Source organism: Trichomycterus rosablanca, chromosome 16 (assembly GCF_030014385.1).
Source record: "Trichomycterus rosablanca isolate fTriRos1 chromosome 16, fTriRos1.hap1, whole genome shotgun sequence".
Classification (NCBI taxonomy): Eukaryota; Metazoa; Chordata; class Actinopteri; order Siluriformes; family Trichomycteridae; genus Trichomycterus; species Trichomycterus rosablanca.
This window is the reverse complement of record NC_086003.1, coordinates 8396077-8415727: the sequence shown is the minus strand read 5'-3', so window position 1 is coordinate 8415727 and position 19651 is coordinate 8396077. Positions and strand designations below refer to the sequence as shown.

General features: G+C 41.7%; 1 protein-coding gene across 1 annotated transcript in view; it reads right to left on the bottom strand.

Moving 5' to 3' along the window:
- Window positions 1-19651, bottom strand: part of shroom3 (shroom family member 3) — a 133469-nt gene that overhangs the window by 23395 nt on the left and 90423 nt on the right. The window contains exon 4 of the mRNA XM_063011244.1: window positions 3350-3484. Coding sequence (XP_062867314.1) covers window positions 3350-3484 — 135 coding nt within the window. The remainder of the gene's footprint in view (window positions 1-3349; window positions 3485-19651) is intronic.

The window sequence follows — 19651 nt, the reverse complement described above, 5'->3', positions numbered from 1 at the left end:
GAGCGCCTTACCACCCTCTGGGACAGTGGTAGCCTAGTGGGTAGAGCTTTGGTCTGTCAACTGGAAGATTGGCGGTTCAAATCCAGGCTCTGCTATGCAGCCACTGTTGGGTCCCTGAGCAAGGCCCTTAACCCTGTCTGCTCCAGGGGCGCCGTAAGGTGGCAAATAAAGGATATCTTCTATCTTCTTCTCTGTTTTAAAAAAAATGCATTTTCTCCCCATTTTCCTCCCGATTTAGCGCACTCAATTTTGTCTTCCGCTGCTACCAGAGATACCAGATTGCATCCGAAGAGAGCACGTCGCTGTACACGCCTGTTCCGACACATGCTCTTCTCGCCCCTGCATTCTGCACAGGCGTCTCTTCCGCCAATCAGGGTCCTTACACAGTATATGAACACCCACCCACACATAGTCCGGCCCCCACCCTGCAGACTCTGTGGCCAATTAGTATCTGCTGCAGGCACTGTCAATTATACCCGCTAGATGGCGCCCAGCCGACCGGTGGCAACACCGAGTTACCACCCTCTGTTTTGATGGACTGTGTTTAGCTAGGGTGAGGTCATGGATGAAAGACAACTTTCTGAGCCTGAATAGATTGCCTCTCCTGCTACTACGAGGGTTCTTCAAAAAGTTTCTGCACTTTTTTAAACTTTATTCATTTAAGTTGTGGGGTGTTCCCCGGTCTGCAGTGGTCAGTATCTGTCAAAAGTGGTCCAAGAAAGGAACAGTGGTAAACCAGCGACTGGGTTATGGGCGGCAAAGCCTCATTGATGCACGTGGGGAGTGAAGGCTGGCCCGTGTGGTCCGATCCAACAGACGAGCTACTGTAGCTCAAACTGCTGAAGAAGTTAATGCTGGTTCTGATAGAAAGGTGTCAGAATACACAGTGCATCACAGTTTGTTGCAGCAAAAGGGGACCAAGACAATATTAGGAAGGTGGTCATAATGTTATGCCTAATCGGTGTATAACAATCCATACTCATACATAAAACAGAATGATGTGGATAACAGTGGCTTCCCCAAAACAATAAATAAGAGAAGTGGAAAAACTAGTTTCATTGCTGTGTAATACACAAGGGACAGTTACATAAAAAATACACTCATTCCTAAAAGCTTTTGGTGTTTGCATAATGTTTATTTTTCCTCTGTGTGTTATACATAATTTCATCCGATGATTGTAATTGGCTGGGGAAGAGCAGGGGGATGTGTTGAATAAGAAGATGCCTATGAAATAGTAGGGAAAACATGACATGCTTATTCTGCAAGTCCGAATACCAGCATGGCAGCTAGCCCACCTAGTACAAGGTCAGTTGCCACTTAATTTCTGTCCACCACCCACAGATGCACATACCGACCTTTATTCAGCTTTCAGAAGAAGACGAACTGAATGTCCTGCAAAATGTACAAATCAAGACTATTGATCTGAATCTAAGTCTAAACTTATATCAAGGAGATGAGTGGAGAAAAGAAAGTGGATGGAAGCGCTTCATGTTTCACAGCTGTGTAATCAATACCAAATATTTATTAAGGGCTGTAAACTTAATTTTAAAATTAGATTTTATGATTGTTTGCATGTTAATAAGCACAAAGGTTCAGGGTCACATCTGTTCAGTCCAGGCATATTATGCTAAGCCATAAACATTACACACGTATGAAGACATAATATCACCCTGTTTGAAGATACACCGATCAGCCATAACATTAAAACCACCTCCTTGTTTCTGTACTCACTGTCCATTTTATCAGCTCCACTTACTATATAGGAGCACTTTGTAGTTCTACAATTACTGACTGTAGTCCTTCTGTTTCTCTGCATGCTTTGTTAGCCTCCTTTATGCTGTTCTTCAATGGTCAGGACTCTCCCAGGACCACTACAGAGCAGGTATTATTTGGATGGTGGATGATTCTCAGCACTGCAGTGACACTGCTGGTATGAGTGGATAAGACACAGAGTTTTTAAACACCTCACTGTCACTGCTGGACTGAGAATAGTCCAACCAAAAACATCCAGCCAACAGCACCCCATGGGCAGCATCCTGTGAGCACTGATGAAGGTCTAGAAGATGACCAACTCAAACAGCAGCAATAAAATTCAGCAGCAATTGATCGATCGCATCTGACTTTACATCTACAAGGTGGACCAACTAGGTAGGAGTGTCTAATAGAGTGGACAGTGAGTGGACACAGCAGCGCTGCTGTGTCTGATCCACTCATACCAGCACCATGTCATTGTAACTGCTGGGCTGAGATCATCCACCACCTAAATGATACCTGCTCTGTGGTGGCCATGTGGGTGTCCTGACCATTGAAGAACAGGGTGAAAGCAGGCAAAAAAGCATGCAGAGAAACAGATGTAATACAGTCAGTAATTGTAGAACTTCAAAGTGCTTCTATATGGTAAGTGGAGCTGATAAAATGGACAGTGAGTGTAGAAACAAGGTGGTTTTAATGTTATGGCTCATCAGTGTATGCTATTTTATTATTTTTAAACAGGGACCCAATTACTTTTTTATATGGTGATCCAAGGTCAAAACAATCATCATTCAACCAGGATTCATAATGCACATAAAGGATTTAATTCCAATAACATTTCAAGAAATAGGACGACTGCATAGGACGACATGGAAACACTATACACGGAGCACAGTTCTGGGACGAGTTGGTGAATGCCCAGTCACCAAGTGTACACAGTTTAGAGGCAGGAACTTTGAGCATATGCAAGATGGAAGAGCGAAGAGACCGAGCTGGAGAATATGACATAAGCAGACTACTAAGATAACAGGGTGTGATGATGTGCTCCCAGGATTTGGTATTGGTGCAGGGAGCAGGGAGTAGGGAGTCCATAAAGTACAGTGTTGCAGTAGTCAATTCTAGATGCTACAAATGCATTGTTAATAGTCTCAGCAGCATATGAGAGAAAGGGACGAATCCTGGCAATGTTCTTTAGATCAGCGGTCCCCAACCTTTTTTGCACCACGGAGCGGTTTCATATAGGATACTATATATAACTGTGGATCAGTCCTTTACATCTCTGTGAAGGAATGCTACAGCATTAACTTTAACTAGACCACTCCACAAACTTAATTTTGGTTCTTTTAAACCTATGTAGAGATATGTGAATTTGTTCCTGTGCTTCAGATCATTTACCAGACACTTTTATCCACAGCAACCTACAATTGTGACCAAATGTAAGCAATTAAGGGTTTGCTCAGCCACCCAACAGTGACAACTTGTTCATAGTTGGGCTTGAACTTGGTCTTTGTGAACATTTTTATTGAATGACCTTTATTAGTAAAGTGATACGTGATAAAAGATGTGATGTATTGGTGTAGTATGTGACAGCTCTGACCTGGCATGGTAGTTCTGGTGCCAGCGAGCTCCAACGGCACCCTGCGATATTTGCATCATGCTGTTGGAGCCCAAAGAGTCCTCGCCAAGTTTTGTAGAATGCCAGGAATGGGGACGGGACCCAGGCTCACTGTGCCTGAATTAAAGAGAGGGGAAAGAGATAAGAACAGTTGCAATAATGTTCAGAATGAGACACACCCACATTCGCTCAAACAATAATATAGATACACAAACAATAATAATGTAAACAATTACAATTAAAAATGGCAAAAGACTTTTTAATCTAAAACATTATAAAGTTGATGGTTGTGTAACTTCTATTTAAATGTATTTTTTTAATCAAATCTAGATAAAAGGAATGTGAAATATGGGTGAAGGTAAAGAATAACAATGAAAATTAAATCCTAATAAAACAAGTATTTTTAATCATTTATACTGTTATAATAATAATGATGATAATAATAATAATTAAAATAAAAATACATTGTCTATTTTACCACAGTTTTATCCTTTTTAGAGGTCAACTCAGCAGGCAAAAGTTTGGACAGGTCACCAGTCCATTACAGTGTAATAATAATAATAATAATAATAAAAATACAGTACATTGTCTATTTTACCAGTTTTATCCTATTCAAGGCTGCGGTGGGTACAACTCAGTGGGCAAAAGTTAGGACAGGTCACCAGTCCATTACAGTGTAATAATAATAATAATAATAATAAAAATACAGTACATTGTCTATTTTACCAGTTTTATCCTATTCAAGGCTGCAGTGGGTACAACTCAGTGGGCAAAAGTTAGGACAGGTCACCAGTCCATCACAGTGCAATAATAATAATAATTCTAATAAGCATAATAATAAAAATAATAATAATAAAATTAATAATAATAATAATAATTCTAATAATTCTAAAAAAATAATAATAATAATTATAATAATGAAATTATTAATAATATTAATAATCACATAATAATATAATAATAATTGTAATAATTATAATAACAATAATAAAATAATAATAATAAATACATTGTCTATTTTATCCTAGTTTTATCCTATTCAGGGCTGCCGTGGGTACAACTCAGCGGGCAAAAGATAGGACAGGTCACCAGTCCATCACAGTGCAATAATAATAATAATTGTAATAATAATAATACATTATCTATTTTACCACAGTTTTATCCTACTCAGGACTGCAGTGGGTACAACTCAGCGGGCAAAAGTTAGGACAGGTCATCAGTCCATCACAGTTAATAATTGTAATAATAATAATAATAATAATAATAATAATATTTATTATTATTATTGTGGTGTTATTACTGCAACAGCTGCTGCTGTTGATTAATAAATAAATAATATTAAGTATTTTAAAAATTTTTTCCTAATGTAGTGGTGTAGCTGATATAAAATAGCTGGATGCTATAAATGGTAATATGGGTCCTCGGGACCTGGGTTTGATTCTCGACCTCAGTAACTGTCTTCAAGTACTCTGGCATCCTCCTACCTTCCAAAATCTTCCACAAAGTTGTCTGACTGCTATAAATTGCCTCTACAAGTAAACATGTGATTTAGTTATTATTTGTACATGTGATGTTTCAAAGTCTGTGCAAAACAGTAAACAACAGTAGAAAACTGAAAGATTCAGGAAAAACTAGATATTTGACCCTTGGTGTTGCTGCTGTTGTGATATAAAAGCATCAAGATGTCACAAAAAGCTTACAGAACTGATGTGTGTAAAATCACACTGCACAAAAGAATGAATAAAAACTGAGCTACAAACTGCCTCTGGATTGCTGTTGGTATGTATGTTAGTAGAAAGCTAACAGCAAGCATGCATAACTGCCCCACATCAGAGCCCAAAGTCAACTCAAAGATAGCAGAACTCTGTAGTCATATTCCATATTCTACTGGCAAGCCGGGGATGAGGGATGTAGATAGGTTTAAGCACTGCTGTTTATACATGTCAACTTAAATTGACCAATTCATACACAAATAGTCACCAGGGATGCTTCTAAATTCCAGTTTGGAAAATACAAGAGGAATGTGGAACACGTCCTCTATCACAGCCAGATCAGAAAAGCCAATTTAAGTAAACACTTCCTCCCCTGGAGCATCTTACAAAGAAGCTACCAGGACCAATCGCTCATTATAGTTTACATTGTGATATACACCGTTCAGCCATAACATTAAAACCCCGTCCTTGTTTCTACACTCACTGTCCATTTTAATTATCAGCTCCACTTACCATATAAAAGCACTTTAAAGATCTACAATTACTGACTGTAGTCCATCTGTTTCTCTACATACTTTTTTAGCCTGCTTTTACCCTGTTTTTCAATGGTCAGGACCCCCACGGGACCACCACAACAGAGCAGGTATTATTTGGGTGGTGGATCATTCTCAGCACTGCAGTGACACTGAATGGTGGTGGTGTGTTAGTGTGTGTTGTGCTGGTATAAGTGGATCAGACACAGCAGCGCTGCTGGAGTTTTTAAAATACTGTGTCCACTCACTGTCCACTTTATTAGACACTGCTACCTAGTTGGTCCACCTTGTAGGTGTAAAGTCAGAGACGATCGCTCATCTATTGCTGCTGTTTGAGTTGGTCATCTTCTAGACCTTCAGCAGTGGTCACAGGACGCTGCTCATGGGGTGCTGTTGGCTGGATGTTTTTGGTTGGTGGACTATTCTCAGTCCAGCAGTGACAGTGAGGTGTTTAAAAACTCCATCAGCGCTGTTGTGTCTGATCCACTCATACCAGCACAACACACACTAACACACCACCACCATGTCAGTATTTATGTCTTTGGACTGTGAGAGAAATCCCACACAGACACAAAGAAAACATGCACAGAAAGGACCCGGAGCACTCCACCTGGGAGTGAAACCCAGGACCTTTTCACTGTGAGCCAACAGTGTCACAAGTCACTGTCCACCCACTGATCCACTCATACCAGCACAACACACACTAACACACCACCACCATGTCATTGTAACTGCAGGGCTGAGAATGATCCACCACCCAAATAATACCTGCTCTGTGGGGGTCCTGACCATTGAAGAACAGGGTGAAAGCAGGCTAAAAAAGTATGTAGAGAAACAGATGGACTACAGTCAGTAATTGTAGAACTACAAAATGCTTCTATATGGTAAGTGGAGCTGATAAAATGGACAGTGAGTGTAGAAACAAGGAGGTGGTTTTAATATTATAGCTGATCAGTATATATACAGGCGGTCCGGGTCCTTTCTGTGTGGAGTTTGCATGTTCTCCCTGTGTCTGCGTGGGTTTCCTCTTACAGTCCAAAGACGTGCAAGTGAGGTAAATTGGAGACACTAAATTGTCCATGAGTGTGTTCAATATAACCTTGTGAACTGATGAATCTTGTGTAATGAGTAACTACCGTTCCTGTCATGAATGTAACCAAAGAGTGTAAAATATGACGGTAAAATCCTAATAAAACAAACAATTAGATAAGCACTGTGAGTTTTATCTAAACGCTGAATTGTTGATCATATTTAACAATACAGAAACAAAACAATATTCAGTGACTATTCAAATCTTGACAAACTTCTCTTGGCTTAGACCCAAGCAAGATACTGAGATTAAAGCAAAAGACAAACATAAAACAAATACTAGTAGAATGCAAAGCCAGTTTTAGGTTTAATACATTTGATATAACTATATGTCTTCCAAATTCACAGCTTTTCTTCATCTGGTTGTGAGCAAAGGAACAAGCGCCTACCGACTATTCACAGCCCGCTTAATGAAGCTCGGATACCTAGCAAATGTTACCTGGAGGTGAACCTGAGAACCTTGGAGATGAGCCCGTTAACGCCGGTCTCCGCCGGCAGTTTGCAGAGCGCCCCGTCTGACCTGCCGAGCTCCGAGCTTTTCTGCTTTCGCCGCAGTTTTCTGCGGTAGAACGACCCGAGCAGCTCCATTTGCTCTTCCCTCGCTGAACTCCTGTGCTCGAATGAGAGACGGCCGGCTGTCCTCAGCGCCCGAGCAACACGGACGTGCGGACGGTCATCAAAGCGCGCAATTAAACGTCATTAGGGCGCAATTAAATGTCATTACGATGCTCTAAACATCCGGCCTCTCTGCCGAACTACAGCTCGGGATAGGGAGAGCGTAGAAGAGATGAAAAGGGAGAAAGGTAAGAATGTAAAAACGAGGCTAAAATGAGGTAAACTAACAAGCCTGACACAGTTTACCGTTGCTTCCGAATGCTGGAAGTCAGTGCTAACACTTGATATTGTGTGCGAGCACAGCTAAACAAAGACGACTCTGTGTTTCCATCTTTCTTCCCGCTCTCTAGTTTCTCTCGTCACCTCGTCTCTCAGCATGTGACCCCAGTCTGAATTCATGGGACACGCCGAGCCCAAAGGGTGTCTTAAAGGCTGAAAGGGCAGGAGGGTCAGTTCTAAAGTGTGTCCGTTCTAAAGTGTGTTCTACACACATTGTCCATTTCATCAGCTCCACTTACCATATAGAATCACTCTGTAGTTCTACAATTACTGACTGTAGTCCATCTGTTTCTCTGCATGCTTTGTTAGCCCCCTTTCATGCTGTTTTTAAATGGTCAGGACCCCCACAGGACCACTACAGAGCAGGTATTATTTGGGTGGTGGATCATTCTCAGCACTGCAGTGACACTGACATGGTGGTGGTGTGTTAGTGTGTGTTGTGCTGGTATGAGTGGATCAGAAGTTTTTAAACATCTCACTGTCACTGCTGGTTGGTCCACCAACCAAAAATACCCAGCCAACAGCGCCCCGTGGGCAGCGTCCTGTGACCACTGATGAAGGTCTAGAAGATGACCAACTCAAACAGCAGCAATAGATGAGCGATCGTCTCTCACTTTACATCTACAAGGTGGACCAACTAGGTAGGAGTGTCTAATAGAGTGGACAGTGAGTGGACCCGGTATTTAAAAACTCCAGCAGCGCTGCTGTGTCTGATCCACTCATACAGCACAACACACACTAACACACCACCACCATGTCAGTGTCACTGCAGTGCTGAGAATGATCCACCACCTAAATAATACCTGCTCTGTAGTGGTCCTGGGAGAGTCCTGACCATTGAAGAACAGGGTGAAAGCAGGCTGAAAAAGTATGTAGAGAAACAGATAGACTACAGTCAGTAATTGTAGAACTACAAAGTGCTTCTATGTGGTAAGTGGAGCTGATAAAATGGACAGTGAGTGTAGAAACAAGGAGGTGGTTTTAATGTTATGGCTGATGTATCACACTCACCCTGTTCCTCACTTACACCTAGGATTAGTGTTGAGCAGGTAATCTGCAGGGATATTCCACTAGCACACCAGCGCCGACATTCTGAACACCCTGGTTCGAATCTCGGCTCTGCTACCGCTCGGCTGGGTGCCATCTAGCAGGCACAACTGGCGGTGCCTGACCTGTCAAGGATGGACTCTACTAAACCCCTGAAGGTGTGCTGTCGTATCTGTCACCAAGATGTTAGCAGCAGATCCTTTAACTCCTGTAAGGACAACACGGGACAGCATTCGCTCCCCACGTGCATCAATGAGCCTTGGCTGCCCATGACCCTGTCGCCGGTTTACCACTGTTCCTTCCTTGGACCACTTTTGATAGATACTGACCACTGCAGACCGGGAACACCCCACAAGAGCTGCAGTTTTGGAGATGCTCTGACCCAGTCGTCTAGCCATCACAATTTGGCCCTCGTCAAACTCGCTCAAATCCTTACGCTTGCCCATTTTTCCTGCTTCTAACATCAACTTTCAGGATAAAATGTTCACTTGCTGCCTAATATATACTACCACTAACAGGTGCCGTGATGAAGAGATAATCAGTGTTATTCACTTCACCTGTCACCTGAGGCTGAAGCCCATAAGTTTGAGTGCTGTTCCTGCTGGACTGCTGAATGTAATGAGAATCTGCAGTGACCGCACTCACAATATCCAGAAATCTATCATCAGACTATTCTACAACAGACCATATTTTTTTCTCTTTTTAGTATCTGTTTATTTAATCTAATTCGAATTTATCCAAATACCCTCTAGGCCACCCACTGAGGATGGGTCTCTGTTGAGTCTAGGTCCTTAAAATACCCTTTTTCCTTTTCAATGTTGACCTTGGCTTGCTCATTCGGGGTTTTTGGACCTGAAATCTGTAAAGCTGCTTTGAGACAACGTCCAGTACTGTAATGCATCATGTTCCTGCTTAACCACTCACTACTAATAAGTTAGGTAGAGTGGAATTAATAGTGCTACGTTTACATTTGCGTCATTTAGCAGACGCTTTCATACAAAGCAAATTACAATGACGACTGAATTGGTGAGGGTTAAGGGCCTTGCTCAGGGGCCCAACAGTGGCTGTACTTTAACCGCAGAGTTACCACTGCACACCACCTCATCAGATTCATCAGGTTATTTATTAAAGTGCCGTTGTAATCTAGTGGTTAAGGTACTGGACTAGTAATCGAAAAGGCCACTGGTTCAAGCCCCCACCACTGCCAGGATGCCACAGTTTGGCCCTTGAGCAAGGCCCTTAACCCTGAATTGCTTAGACAATATACTCTCACAGTACTGCAAGTCGCTTTGGATAAAAGCATCTGCTAAATGCCAAAAATGTAAAGGTAAATGTAAGTACATTTTTTACTACTTATCAGATCACTCTGTACACGTACATACACATACTGGGTCTGTCTGAAAACCTAGTGAGCTGCCTTGCTGCCTACTGCCTACCTAGGCAGCTCCCTGGGTAGAGAGGATTCTAATAAGACATCGAATTCATAAGGCAGATTACTTAGACACACTACTTAGCCGGCAATCAGTCGTCTCACAGCAAGAAGGTCCTGGGTTCGATCCCCAGATGGTTTGGTCTGGGTCCTTTCTGTGTAGAGTTTGCATGTTCTCCCCATGTCTGAGTGTTTTTTCTCCGGGAGCTCTGGTTTCCTCCAACAGTCCAAAGACATGCATTGCCTCCACCGTTAAGGAAGCATAGGATGCTCCCTTGTTATTTAGTCAGATTACCACTTAGAATTAAGGCACCTTAGTAGGCAGCACTTTAAGGCATCTATTTAAGGAATTTAGACAGCCGCCGCTCAGGTGGCGCAGCGGTAAAGTACGCTTGCACACCAGAATTGGGGTTTTGAATACATCGTATCGAATCTCAGCTCTGCCTTCCGACTGGGCTGGGTTGGGCGGCTGCATGAACGACGATTGGCTGTTGTTCATAGGGTTAGAGGGTAAAAAGTCGGATCATAGGTCCTCATAACTGGTGCAACTGCGGCCCCTGCTGGCTGATTGATGGCGCCTGCACAGGGCTGAGGAATAATGCTGATGGGGGTGTGGCCCTCCGTACACAGTGCCCGTCGGTGTATGAACTCGACTCGTGAAAAATGCGGTCTGTACTGACTGTGCGTGCCGGAGGGGGCGTGTATCAGGGTAATAGAATTTAGACAGCCATCTTCTCAGCAGCGTGCGTATATAGTGAGCTCACTAGGTTTCAGACAGACCCACTGTCTTAATTAGGGCTGGCACCGATCTGATACATCTGCAACAGCCATTCAGAAATTGACTGATCTACTTCAACTTTTAGCATTTTAAAAAATCATCTACTACTGCCACATCTAAAAACACTGTTTAAACACAATAAAAATCACTTTATAAATGATACATCGCTCACCTGAGATAAAGAAAACCTATCTTGTCCCAGCTTGGACATCTCTTACATCCTCAACCATTAATCCATTAGTGTTATAAATATGAAATAAAACAAACTACACCGTTTCCTGTTTAGCCACAGATGTCCTCTTCAAAATCCAGCAGGGTTTAATCATCTAAAAACGTGACAGAACTTTAACAGAAAATCTCAACCAAGCACTGCTTCAATTCTAATTGGTTCATCGTGTTTGACTGACATCCACATCTTGCAACTGTAGACACTATGGACGACAAAATGCTGCTAAATGTTCTGTGTGTAAAAGTGAAAATAAAAACAGTTTTGTATAAGTGTGATGTTGTAGGTTCTGTATTTATTCCTTTAGAATATTCGTTTCACAGTCTGAGTGTTGTTATTTAGATAGGTAGGTTAACCATGGTGCATTGAGACGTGTATTATTACTGCTTAGATGTTTGAGAAGAGAAATGACGGTATCGGATTGGTATCGGTATCAGGCGGTATCGGTATCGGACATAAAAAAGTGGTATCGAGCCAGCCCTACTCTTAATTAAGGAATGCATAGTGAAATAATGCTCAGACACAATAGTATTGACATCCTGTACTGATCTAAGTTTCCGGGGAGACTCATCTATTTTCCCCTTGGACACACAGACCCTCCCAACGTAAACTGACCCCCAGGAATGCAGACAATCCAAAACGTACCGCTCCAAAACACTCCATTCTTTCTCACTGTCTGTTGAGAGTATTTTTTCCAATCACTCCTTTCTCTCTCTCTTCTCTCTCCCTGTACTTTGGCTTGGGGTCAGGCTACAGTAGGGTGTGTCTGCGTACGGAAACCTTATCTGAGCCTGGGAGTCTCTGCTCCGAAATCTGTTTTATCTGAGGAAACTGAAACTGGAAAGGAGATTATGTAGAGAGTGGAAGAAGCGGTGTGATTGAGAGGAAAGCCGACGGGGTGAGGAGTGAGGATAAGTTTAGTTCTGGCATCTGTTTACTGTTATTTGTAGACACATGCTGCTCTGTCGTAGCGTAACGATAATCCCTTCTAAGATGACAATCAAACACCTTTGTATATACACTGATCAACCATAACATTAAACATTCCTTGTTTCTACACTCACTGTCCATTTTATCAGCTCCACTTACCATATAGAAGCACTTTGTAGCTCTACAATTACTGACTGTAGTATATTAATTTCTCTACATACATTTTTAGCCTGCTTTCACCCTGTTCTTCAATGGTCAGGACCTCCACAGGACCACTACAGAGCAGGTATTATTTAGGTGGTGGATGATTCATAGCACTGCAGTGACACTGACATGGTGGTGGTGTGTTAGTGTGTGTTGTGCTGGTATGAGTGGATCAGACACAGCAGCGCTGCTGGAGTTTTTAAATACCGTGTCCACCCACTGTCCACTCTATTAGACACTCCTACCTAGTTGGTCCACCTTGTAGATGTAAAGTCAGAGACGATCGCTCATCTATTGCTGCTGTTTGAGTTGGTCATCTTCTAGACCTTCATCAGTGGTCACAGGACGCTGCCCACGGGGCGCTGTTGGCTGGATATTTTTGGTTGGTGGACTATTCTCAGTCCAGCAGTGACATTGAGGTGTTTAAAAACTCCATCAGTGCTGCTGTGTCTGATCCACTCATACCAGCACAACACACACTAACACACCACCACCATGTCAGTGTCACTGCAGTGCTGAGAATGATCCACCACCCACATATAATACCTGCTCTGTGGTGGTCCTGACTATTGAAGAACAGCATGAAAGGGGGCTAACAAAGCATGTCGAGAAATAGATGGACTACAGTCAGTAATTGTGTTTTTATATGGTGAGTGGAGCTGATAAAATGGACAGTGAGTGTAGAAACAAGGAGGTGGTTTTAATGTTATGGCTGATCGGTGTGTATAAAGCCTGACACATGTGAGTGAGATTCAGTAGCACCACAAGTGTGTGTGTGTTTCAGTGAACAGAATAGGTTGAAATACATTAATCTGCACCCGTGTAATGCTGGTCGATTAACTAACTCCACCGCTTTATCCTACTCAGGGAAACAGTGGTGCCTATTCACTAAGCGAAAGGTAAGAAACAGCCTGGACAGATCTTCAGTCCATCATACTTACACTCATACATAGGGCAAATTTAGTAGCTCCAATTAACCTGACTACATGTCTTTGGACTCTAGGAAGAAACCCACGCAGACATGGGGAGAACATGCAAACCCCACCTTGGAATCAAACCCAGGACCTTTTTTCTGTAGGGTGACAGTGCTATCCACTGAGCCACTGTGCTGACTGAAATTAGATTAACATCCAGGACATAACACGTGTCATTGTACCTCCAAGCCACCAGAGGGCAACCTGATTTCTGAACAGCTCATTTGTTGCATCATCCACAGGTGGAACTGATACATTTCCCATTTTCACGGATCCAGTGTAAAGACTTCCAGTTCATTCAGTAAGTCTGAGTCTTCATTTAATGTGTTTACTTGGATCTGCTCTTAGTATAAAGCCTGGATTGACTACATTGAAAATGATCAGACATTTTACTATGTTTAATGTTTTTACCTTGCCCTTTAAACTTGCCAGAGTTTTACACACAACCCACTGTACAGTCTATTGTATTTTAACTGAATAATCAGTATAACAGCTTAGAATTATTACTAATAATAGGAAAGTGACTAGATTAAAGCTCTACATTGTATATAACATAATGGGGTCTTCAAACATATGCAGTGTAATGTATGATTTCAATTAGACAGTTTGGGATTTAGCTTAATGCAGACATCCCAAGCTGCAAAAACTCATTTCAGGGAGGTACCCCCGGACCTCGGCCCCGACCCCCCAAGCCCCCCAAAAAAAGCTAAAAAACCTCTCGCACACACCAAAGGATATGGGTGATAACAGAACTTTTAGGAGCTGCTAACTGTTCACATCACAAACACATTAATGTGTACTACATAGTGCACTAGATTGTATATTAGAAAATAATTTATGTTCCATACTTAGTGCACTAGATAGTATACTAGATAATAGACATGTTTCTTACATAATGCTTTAGGTAGCGTATTCAGTTAACGGATTTAGGTTCCCTACATAGTGCACTAAATTGTATATCAGATAATGGATTTATGTTCCCTACATAGTGCACTAGATAGTATTTTAGGTATGAATTTATGTTCCCTACATAGTGCACTAGATAGTATTTTAGGTATGAATTTATGTTCCCTACGTAGTGCACTAGATAGTGAATTAGACAATTGATTTATGTTCCCTACACAGTGCACTAGATTGTATATCAGATCATGGATTTATGTTCCCTACATAGTGCACTAGATAGTGTATTAGATAACGCATTCATGTTCACTACATAGTGCACTGGAAAGTATAACTAGATGATAGGGATGTCCCGATCCGATCTCAAAGGCCGATCAAGGCATTTTTTAACTGATCGGAATCGGCTTTACTAATGCCGATCATAATCCGTTCTTTTGTTTTACGTCAGCATGTCCGCTGTGTGGAAATAGTTTGAATTGGAAAGTGAAACAAGTCCAACAGCGGTGTAATGTCTGCACTGTGAGCGTTTCACGAGGCGGTAGGAGCAGAGCTGCGTTCATTACTGTAGAATTGTACTATTTATATGGTGTGTGAGTCAAGGATCACTCCGGTTTACAAAACAACGTAGTGATGCACTCGTTTAATAAAGAAATAAATACACGGTATATTCACATATTGTCGGGAGCGTTTAACACTTTATTAACTTCTTCTGTTACGGTTAGGGGTGGGTTTATAAAATCGATTTTTCGATTCGAATCGATCTTTATTTGAACGATCCGATATCGATTCATATAAACGCGAGATCGATCTTTTAAATACGCCCCTTTTTACGGTGCACACGGAAATCTGTTACCCCCTTTAATTTCGCGTGACCAGCCAGTGTTTTTTCATGCAACGAGATCTGACCTGCACATCGGTTTAGCATGGCAGAAGCTCAAGTTATGACCACTACACAACTTTTTGCACTGATTTTCGCTTGGCGACGGGTGGATTTTCGCTGGATTCGGGAGGAACTCGGTGTTCGCTCTGCGATCAAAACTCGGCTCTCAATCAATGTGAGAAACAGCGAGGGGAAACACAGGGGAGAGGTTGTAAACAGGTGGTGGAGCGCAATATAGTTTCTATCAGAAAACATCAGCACACGCGAGTTTTACAGTATTTACAAAACAAAATATTTATTAACCTCCAACTCACTATAGAACAAGCCATGCTGCTCGTGTTGCCAAATCCACTCAGATTCATTTATTTCATCAGCGCACAAACTGTGATCGCTCGCTACTTGTTGATGTGCATGTTTGGACGTGGTAGCATTAAACCTTTCATCACTTCTCATCACTTCTTTTTTTTTGGACAAAACGTAGTTTTGGAGACCAGAGAAGCTCGCCTGTGATTCCCCCTGGTGATAGATGGTGTGGTGTAAAACCCCCATCGCCGATCAGTCGTGTAGTGTGAACATTACAGCGACCAGGTGTTAATCAGAGTGTCGTGTAGTGTAAACTTGGCATAAGCTGTTCAACAGCCAGGTGTATGTTTACATTACATTTACAATGTTGTAGTGTGTCAGACATATAAAATAATAATAAAAAATGAATGTTACTGTTTTCTGTTTTGGATTAATTATTTATGTAAACAAAATACACAAATATTTTTAATAATGAGTGTTCTTTGTACAATTATCACATTCGTTCTCTGAACATCTGTACATATTTAAACAAAACCTGTTAATGTAACTCAAATATGCCTAAATGTGTTGAATCGAAATTGAATCGAAAATCGAAGATCGAATGGAATCGGGACCTTGTGAATCGGAATCGAATCGATCCAGGAAATTAGTGGCGATACCCAGCCCTAGTTACGGTACCAAATAGCGGACAGCTAGAGTCAAGCACGCTATTCCATGCACTATGGAAGCCCCAAAGGGTCAAAACACACTCACTTCGCATAGAAACGTCCATCAAACCATTGTCACAATACAAGCACTTTAAAAACTGGCTTTCCTTCATAACAAAAGAGCCTTTCCATTTTATTTTGGTATTCAGGTTTTACTGTAATGCTTTTAAGTAACTTTTTTTCTTATATTCAAGTTAAGCTGCTACACAGATTTCTGTTCATTTTTAGTGCATCACTGCATTAAACATATTTTTTTTTTTCGAATGTAAAGTTTAAAGTAAAACTGTAATTATCTCAATCATTTTGATTGATTTTGTAAAAATACAAAACATTAAGCCAATAGTTTGGATGCAGCATTTTTCCCTTCAGCACTGCAGAGCTATTCAGTTGTTAAATATACAGTATACATTGGATTAATCTGAATAACTGTTATGTACTTGAAGTGTGCACTGTGTGAACAGTATTATCCAGTTCTTATCTAGACAATATCTAGAAAATACAAGTATCGCTTTGAGACTCGGTATCGGATCGGGATCAAAATTAAAAATCGGTATCGGGAACAAAAAAACGTGATCGGGACATCCCTACTAGATGATGATTTGTGTTCCTTACATAGTGCACTAGATAGTGTATTACATAATTAATTATGTTCCTACATAGTGCACTAAATTGTACATCAGATAACGGATTTATGTTCCCTACATAGTGCACTAGACAGTATATTAGACAATTAATTATGTTTCCTACATAGTGCGCTAGATTGTATATCAGATAACGGATTTAATACGCGATCGGGAAGAAAGTCTGTGTCACCTGCGTGCGCTCTTGGCCGGTAATTCTAGATTCCGGGAGATTTTATCTGACTTGCGGGCATCAGGGAGCCGCTATGTATATGCGGGAGACTCCCGGAACTTCCGGGAGACTTGGGATGTCTGGCTTAATGAAACAATGTAGTATGAAGACCAATATAAAGCACTTACCCTAGTATCATAGCTGGCTTCTAGTTTTAATGAAATGAAAATGCTCTTGTTTTTAATGATCCACTTTCAATGAATCATTTAAACTAAAATGAGTCTTTTGTTGCTTACCTATAAATCCAAATTATGGGGTAATTTGAACACAGCAATGCCATAATTTTATTTAAATAAAATAATTTCTGCCAATGTCTATGTACTTATCTTGTATGCACAAACACTTCTATCATTACATGGCTCGATTTATGTTCGTTTTTCTCATTTTTAGGCATCAATGAAACTATTAGGAATACCCATCATGTATGTACAGGGGTTGGACAAAATAACTGAAACACCTGGTTTTAGACCACAATAATTTATTAGTATGGTGTAGGGCCTCCTTTTGCGGCCAATACAGCGTCAATTCGTCTTGGAAATGACATATACAAGTCCTGCACAGTGGTCAGAGGGATTTTAAGCCATTCTTCTTGCAGGATAGTGGCCAGGTCACTACGTGATGCTGGTGGAGGAAAACGTTTCCTGACTCGCTTCTCCAAAACACCCCAAAGTGGCTCAATAATATTTAGATCTGGTGACTGTGCAGGCCATGGGAGATGTTCAACTTCCCTTTCATGTTCATCAAACCAATCTTTCACCAGTCTTGCTGTGTGTATTGGTGCATTGTCATCCTGATACACGGCACCGCCATTGGATGCACATGGTCCTCCAGAATGGTTCGGTAGTCCTTGGCAGTGACGCGCCCATCTAGCACAAGTATTGGGCCAAGGGAATGCCATGATATGGCAGCCCAAACCATCACTGATCCACCCCCATGCTTCACTCTGGGCATGCAACAGTCTGGGTGGTACGCTTCTTTGTGGCTTCTCCACACCGTAACTCTCCCGGATGTGGGGAAAACAGTAAAGGTGGACTCATCAGAGAACAATACATGTTTCACATTGTCCACAGCCCAAGATTTGCGCTCCTTGCACCATTGAAACCGACGTTTGGCATTGGCACGAGTGACCAAAGGTTTGGCTATAGCAGCCCGGCCGTGTATATTGACCCTGTGGAGCTCCCGACGGACAGTTCTGGTGGAAACAGGAGAGTTGAGGTGCACATTTAATTCTGCCGTGATTTGGGCAGCCGTGGTTTTATGTTTTTTGGACACAATCCGGGTTAGCACCCGAACATCCCTTTCAGACAGCTTCCTCTTGCGTCCACAGTTAATCCTGTTGGATGTGGTTTGTCCTTCTTGGTGGTATGCTGACATTACCCTGGATACCGTGGCTCTTCATACATCACAAAGACTTGCTGTCTTGGTCACAGATGCGCCAGCAAGACGTGCACCAACAATTTGTCCTCTTTTGAACTCTGGTATGTCACCCATAATGTTGTGTGCATTGCAATATTTTGAGCAAAACTGTGCTCTTACCCTGCTAATTGAACCTTCACACTCTGCTCTTACTGGTGCAATGTGCAATTAATGAAGATTGGCCACCAGACTGGTCCAATTTAGCCATGAAACCTCCCACACTAAAATGACCGGTGTTTCAGTTATTTTGTCCAACCCCTGTACATTTTTAATTATTTTAAGAGCTACACCTACCACACAGATTAGCTATGTGGGTATATAATTGGTTGTATATGAGTAACAGGACTGAAAGTAACAGGACTGAGTTTTTTATTGTTTTTTATTTTGTTGATGCATTTTCTCCCCTTTTCTCCCGACTTTTAGCACGTCCAATTGCCCAATGCTGATCCCCGCTCTGATTGAGGTGAACGAAGCTAACCCACGCCCCCTCCGAGACGCGGGCCGCAGCCGTATGCATTTTGTCTCCTTAACTTTGACGAGTGCTTTGCGGATCAGCCCTGTGTACGGAGAGACACACCCTGATCCGCACTCTTTCCCCGTCTCTGTGCAGGCACCATCAACCAGCCAGCAGAGGTCGTAGTTGCATCAGTTAAGAAAGAGTCCCTATCCGGCTAATACCTCACCCCTATATGAACTATAGGCCAACCGTTGTTCATGTGGCCTCCCAGCCCAGCCGGATGGCAGAGCTGAGATTCGATACAATGTATTCGAAATCCCAGCTCTGGTGTGCTAGCGTGTGTTTTCACCGCTGTGCCACCTGAGCAGCGACTAACTGTATTTTAACCACATTATTATACATTTGTATACATTTCCTATAAAAAAGAAATATTAAAACATAGATGGGATTTGGAGTCACCAAACAATGCAAGGAAGAAAGGATTTCTAAAAGATTTTACTAGTGTTAGAGAGTGGGGACATAAAAAAATACAATTTTTTCAGTGTTATAGGGGTTTTTTATAAACTTTTTAAGTTATATATCCTAAATTTGCAATTGGATCAATGAGAGAACACTTTGCTTAATTAAAAATGCATTTTAAAGTTAATTTTCATATACATTTATACATGTAATGTCCTGTGGACCATAATGACACTGATTAGGCGGAATGGACCCTCACTGACCAGATTATAATTGGGTGGACTATTCTCAGCACTGCAATGACATGTGTTGAACTGGTATGAGTGTATCAGGTGCAGCAGTGTTGTTGGGATTTTTAATACTATTGGGATTTTTAACCTACTGGCCTCTTTATTAGAAACATATACCACGTTAGCACTCGTTGCATAATGTATAATGTTTTAATCTGGAGACGTGGGGCATCATTGACAGCTGCCTTTAAACCTAAATGCAAG